General features: G+C 40.4%; 1 protein-coding gene across 3 annotated transcripts in view; it reads right to left on the bottom strand.

The window, feature by feature from the left end:
* Ccnt2 (cyclin T2) overlaps positions 1 to 5,740 on the bottom strand; it is a 29,830-nt gene extending 24,090 nt beyond the window's left edge. For 2 of the 3 annotated variants that reach the window (XM_048345590.1, XM_048345588.1), the window contains exons 1-2: positions 5,553 to 5,740; positions 4,673 to 4,754 (exon numbers count right to left, since the gene is read on the bottom strand). In XM_048345590.1, the coding sequence (XP_048201547.1) occupies positions 4,673 to 4,754; positions 5,553 to 5,710 (240 nt within the window). In that variant the 5' untranslated portion in view covers positions 5,711 to 5,740. The remainder of the gene's footprint in view (positions 1 to 4,672; positions 4,755 to 5,552) is intronic. The other variant, XM_048345589.1, reaches the window with a different exon arrangement.
* Between the last annotated feature and the right edge of the window lie 260 nt (positions 5,741 to 6,000).

Here is a 6,000-nt window from a genome sequence, read left to right on the forward strand (position 1 = left end):
GGAATTTTACCTTAACCTATATGCAAAAATTAACCACACAGATGAACCTAAGATCTAGGACTATAAGCTCTAATAGAGAAAAAGCTTCACAGCATTGGATTTGGTAGTGTTACCTTGAATGACACCAAAAGTACAGAACATAAAAAATAAACTGGGACTTCTTAAAAACTAATACTTGGCAATAAAGCAAAATGATAGCCCTCAGAATGGGGGAAAACATTTGCAAATGATACACCTGGTAAAAAATATCCAGAATACACAAAGATCTTACAATTCAACAACCCCCTAAAATAATTCAATTAACAAATGGATAAAGAATTTGAACATTTATCAAAAGATATACAAATGACTGACAAGCACATAAAGAGATGCTCAACACAGGGAAATTCAAATCTGCCGTAAGATACCACCTCAAATCAGGATGGCTACTATTTCAAAATGGTGAACCCCTGCATATCGACAATAGGAATGGCGGCTTCTAAAAATATAGTATGTTCCTCAGAAAATTTAAATAGAACTGCCATTCAATCCAACAATTCCACTTCTAGGTACAAGTGATACAAAAGTAAAGCCAAAAATACAAAAGTAAAACAGAAAACTCATAAAAAACCTCGATATTACTCTCTTAACAGGTAACTTCTATCTGACAAAGAAAAGAAATTGTGGGCATTTCTCTAGATAGATAAAATAGTCTTTCTTCTTCAAATCACTGAGGAAGAAAGGAATGCAAAAAAAAATCTTTTAAGTTTCTACCAATATATACTAGTCAAGAACCAAACCAATTGAGAAACAAAAATTGAGCAAGAAGTGGGATTTTAGCACAAGTAAATGCAAATCTCTGTGTAGCAGGGGACCAACCTAATTTACATGTATAAATATGATGGATGTACTTTTATAAGTCATTATAGTTATTCCCTAAGACCATGACCAAGAACTTCCCTTAACACACAATTGTATTTATGAAGTGTACATAGTATATGTAGTTCCGATTCTCAAGAGAGATATTAAAAAAAGAGAAGTACATCAATTGGGGAGTGCTATGAGAACAGACAATGACCAATAAAAAAAATGCCCCCCCCCCCCCACTTTTTGGGGCTGGTTCTGGGGCTTGAACTCAAGAGCCTGGGCACTTTCCCTGAGCCACAGATCCACTTTCTGCTTTTTGATGCTTATTTGGAGTTATCAGTCTCACAGAGCATCCTGCCATGATTTTCAGATCTCAGATTGCTGGATAGTAGTTAGGATTACAGGCGTGAGCCACAGGTACCCAGCTGACATATTTATGTAATTGTTTAGTTTTGTTGTGGGGCTTACACTCTGGGCCTGGGCACTGTCCCTGAGCTCTCCAGCTCAAGGCTAGCTAGCCCTTTACCACTAAAGCCACAGCACCACTTCCAGTTTCCTGGTGGTTAATTGGAGATGAGTCTCATGGCCTTTCCTGCCTAGGCTGTCTCTGAACTGATCCTCCGATCTGAGCCCCCAGAGTAGCTCAGATTACAAGCATGAGGCACCAGTGCCTGGCTTAATTCCTTTTTTGAGATAGGGTCTCACTATGTCGTCCAAGCTGGACTTCAACATGTTCTGGCTTCAGCATTCCAAGTGCTGAGATTACAGGCATTTGCCATGAGGCTCACCTAGAGAGAAATCACTCAACTTGGAATTGGAGTAAGAAATAAATGTAATATAAACCTAACCAACCAAATCAATGTGAGAAGCTGGATCAATATTTACTCTAGTGTCAATACAGGAGAAGATGCTCAACCTCACTTCATATAGAAAGTACTGTTGGCTTCAGAGATTTTATACTTCACAAGATTTATTTTAAGCTTAACCTAGGAAAGTCATTCTTTAATTACAAGCTTAATTTATAGAAACATTTTGCAAATAACAAATGATAGAGTTATCTAACTAGGATACATTCAAAAGCCATTTACTGTTAATAATGAATCAACTCTCCAAGACTGACACAAGGAATGATTAGAAAAAAGGTTTTGGAATCGCTAAAACATGTGGATAGTGATTTTATCCTTAAAATACCACTTTATTTCTAGGGTTTTCTTTACTTTCAAATCTGTCATCCTCGGAAAGCAATGAATGGCAAATATTTTAAAATACTTTAATATAATGCATGACATTTAAAACTTGATAGGCTTTGTCCTACCACTTAACATTTAAGCTTGCTATTCTATATAGTTTAATTTACCAAAAAGTGTTCAGTTTGTGATGAAGATTCACAATTTTTCTAAGTTTAGTAAGGCATTCAATGATAACCCTTCAAAAAGAAAATCTCAATTATGTGGGAGAACCTAATTAGGCATGACTCATTCACTTTCAGATCATCCCTTCATCTAAAGGAATAGGAAATTAAAAGGGCAAGGTCTGTCTGACTGATGAAAAGGAACTAAGCAACTCATGAGTGGGAATGGGAAGGAAGGGATGAGTTTAGGGAACAGATGTTACTAAACAAAAGGAAAGTAATGTACATATAATCCGAAATGGAGACAATGATTTTATTGTTAAACTTCATAGACTTTGTAAGCTACACAGAATAGAATAATTTTTATCATTGCGAAAGCTAAAATGTATACTGTGAAACATATGTAATAACAAACTCAATAAAGAATTGTAATAAAAAGGGCAAGGTCCTGTAATTGATGCCACAAATACAAATATCAAACTCGTTTTTGGATATAGTATAATGAAGGCACAAAAGACAATAATTAGATATAAAGGGTAAATGTTGCTTTGTGATTATCTTTTTAACAATGATTCAAAGTAAAATGCTGTTTTCCTTCACATACATATGCATTAAGGAAGATAACAAAAATACTCTATTAGTTGAATGATATTTAAACAAAATAATGAAACAAAGGGTACAAATGATTTGGACCTCACTAGATAATTTAAAGTTGTGAATTCTGGCTTTAAGCAAAATATTTAAAACACACCAACTAGAACATAAAAAACAAATTATGAGAAAAGATAGCTCAAAATAAAAAAAAGATTTATAGCCATATAAAGCATTTCAAGGGGTGAGGATACAGCCTAGCAAATGCAGGGTGCTCAAAATGCGATCCCCAAAATGCAAATAAACGAAAAAACAGGACACGGACACACACACACACACACACACACACACACACACACACACACACACGAGTGCCATCCTGGGGGGTTGAATTCAGGACCTGGTTACTGTCTCTGAGCTTTTTTGCTCAAGGCTGGCACTCTACCACTTGAGCCACAACACCACTTCCAGTTTTTTTGGTGGTTAGAGATAAGACTTTCATTCTTTCTTGCCCAGGTTGGCTTCAAACCGCCATGCTCAGATCTCAGCCTCTTGAGTATCTAGTATTACAGGCATGAGCTACCAGCCCTGGGCATAAACAGGACTACTGAGACTTGTAATTTCTATCAGGACTATTAAGAAAAACCACTACCTTCCTGCTTCACAACTATCACTGGCTCCAGTGCTATGCATAAGGAATAATTATGAAACAACAGAGCAACAATTACATAGATGGAAGAGAAAGTAGAAGGTGGAACTAAAAGATACTCAAATTTATATGAAATATATGTAAGTATATATAAGCATATATAATTGGACAATCCAAATTAAACATCATTAGAAGAGTCTAAAGCAGTAATTAGTCTAAATGAAGAAATTTCTTTCACTTCAAGAACATTACAAATAGGAACTTTTCTAATGCTATATTCTTAGCAAATGAGGCCATAATGACCATCCACAATTAACATATGGTCTTTTTGATTCATTTTTCTTCTAACATTTTTTGGAATAACCTGAAGATCACTGTGATAAAGAGTAAAATACAGATGCTGAGAATTATTAGGGTAGGCTAAGTATTTCTAAGTACACATTAACAAATCTAACATTCTGAAAAGAACAGAACTGAATGAAGACTGAAACTTGTGAAGATTTACTGATATGAAATCAGTACCTTAGTGACATTTTACATAAAAATTAATATACATAAACATACTCCTGACATAGGATACTTGAAGAGATGACTTTTTTTGCTGTTGTTCAAAGATGGCATTCTACCACTTCTAGCTTTTTACTGGAAGTAAGAGTCTCATGGACTTTTCTGCCCTGGTTGGCTTTGATTCTTCATCTTCAGATATCAGCCTCCCAAGTAGCTAGTTTTACAGGCACGAACCACCTGTGCCCAGCAAGAGGCAATATTTAAACTACCAATAACTAAAAGGAGCTAATGAGGTTTGACAAACAGAGAAACTATGAAATCTTAAACTTTCAAAGTGACATTAGTTACACTGATGTAACTAAAGGAATCCAAATGCATACTTGAAACAGAGACCAACAAAATTAAGCTGTTTCACTGAAAAACTAGGCTATATGAACCACACACTATAAGTACTGAAATTATTCCAGCATAAACTTTAAATGAAGAAAATTATTATCTCTTCAGGTAAAAGTATTTTTTCTTTTACATTAAAACATTGGCAGCATCTAACAGTGCCTCACAATCATAATAAAAAAAAAACCTCTGCATTTGAGAAAAAATGTATATCCTGCCATCTACTTTTATTGTTAACGCACATTAAATCGAACAGCAAAATCAACTACCTAACTTTTCTGTATAGATTTACACAAAATTTAGCAGCAGTAAAAAGACAATAAAATAGTACTTACATTTCTACTAAATTTGGTGAAAGAATGGTGCATATAAAACCTGTGCATATAAACAATCGCTGTGTTTATTGTAAGCTGAGAGCTGAAATGTAACATTTAGGAAATAATCAGAAAATACGTCTCACTTCCAAAACAATTTTCATGGAAAATTACTGACTCGATGAGCAGAGTCCCCCCTGCCCCCCGCCCCAGCTTCCCATTCATTCAAAACAGAACCCCGGTCTGAAAATAAATAAAAGCCTGAGGGGGGTGGGGGGGAAGGGTGATAAGGGGAGTGGAAGAGTAGGCCGGACGCCAAATAACAGAAATAACCTCTAGGCATTTTACTCTCAACACTGCTGTTAAGAGAGCCCTGGGACTATTTATTAATGGCTACAACTGATGAAACTCAGAACCAAACTGTAGAAACAGGCGCGCTCCATTCCCAAACAAAACCAACTTAACATAAAGACCTCTAGAGCGCTCCCAGGCTACCAGAGAGCCGCCACCGGGCCAGTGGAGAGAGCAGGTTGAAGCAAGCATTTCCGTGCCGCTCACCTTCCTCTCTCTTCACCACTTCAGCGACCCCGAAAAGTCTAAGCAGCCTCCCCTGGATCTTCGACACTCGCCTGGGCGGCGCCCCCATTCCCGCCGCACCACGCGCCGCCCGGAACAGATTACACAACGCAGCTTCCCGGCCCGCATTCCGGGCTCCCCCGTCCTCTCCCCTCCTCCGCCCGGCTTCGCGGCCGCCCGAGCCCCAGCCTTCCCTCCCGTAGCGCGGTCAAGGCTCGGAGGAGGCAGGAGGGGCGGCGCCATGTTCGCGGGACAGCAAGGCCCGACCACCGGGCCAGGGGGGACCAAACCTGAGGGGTGGAGGGCCCCGAGGAGCAAAGGATACACATTGAGACGCTGCCCCATCTCCTGGATGAGGTTGGCCGCCTGCTGGCGGTTCGAGAGCTCTTTGTCCGCCTCCATTCCGCAGCGGCGGCTCGGCGTGTTCTCCAGCTGTTCCCGAGTGAAGAACCACCGAGAAGAAGCTCCACGGCCCGACGCCATGACACTTCCTCCTCCGCCCGCTCCCTCACCCGCACCCCGCCCCTCCTGGCTCGCGGACTCCCCGCCAAGGCCGTGCGACCCCGCCCCACTCTGCTCGCCGTAGGCTTCGCCCCGCCCCCTTTCCGCCCTGCCGCCGCCTGCGCGCGTGCGCAGAGGCCTCACACCGGCCCCCTCCGGTCTTATGCTGTCTTTCCTGCCCCCGGTTCTAGCGCGCGCTCACGGGACCACAATGCTTCGCGCCGCTTGTCATTGGGAGGCGCCGAAGGTTGGGGGTCACGCAGAAGGAAAAG

The sequence above is a fragment of the Perognathus longimembris genome, chromosome 4, assembly GCF_023159225.1.
Source record: "Perognathus longimembris pacificus isolate PPM17 chromosome 4, ASM2315922v1, whole genome shotgun sequence".
In the NCBI taxonomy this organism is placed as follows: domain Eukaryota; kingdom Metazoa; phylum Chordata; class Mammalia; order Rodentia; family Heteromyidae; genus Perognathus; species Perognathus longimembris.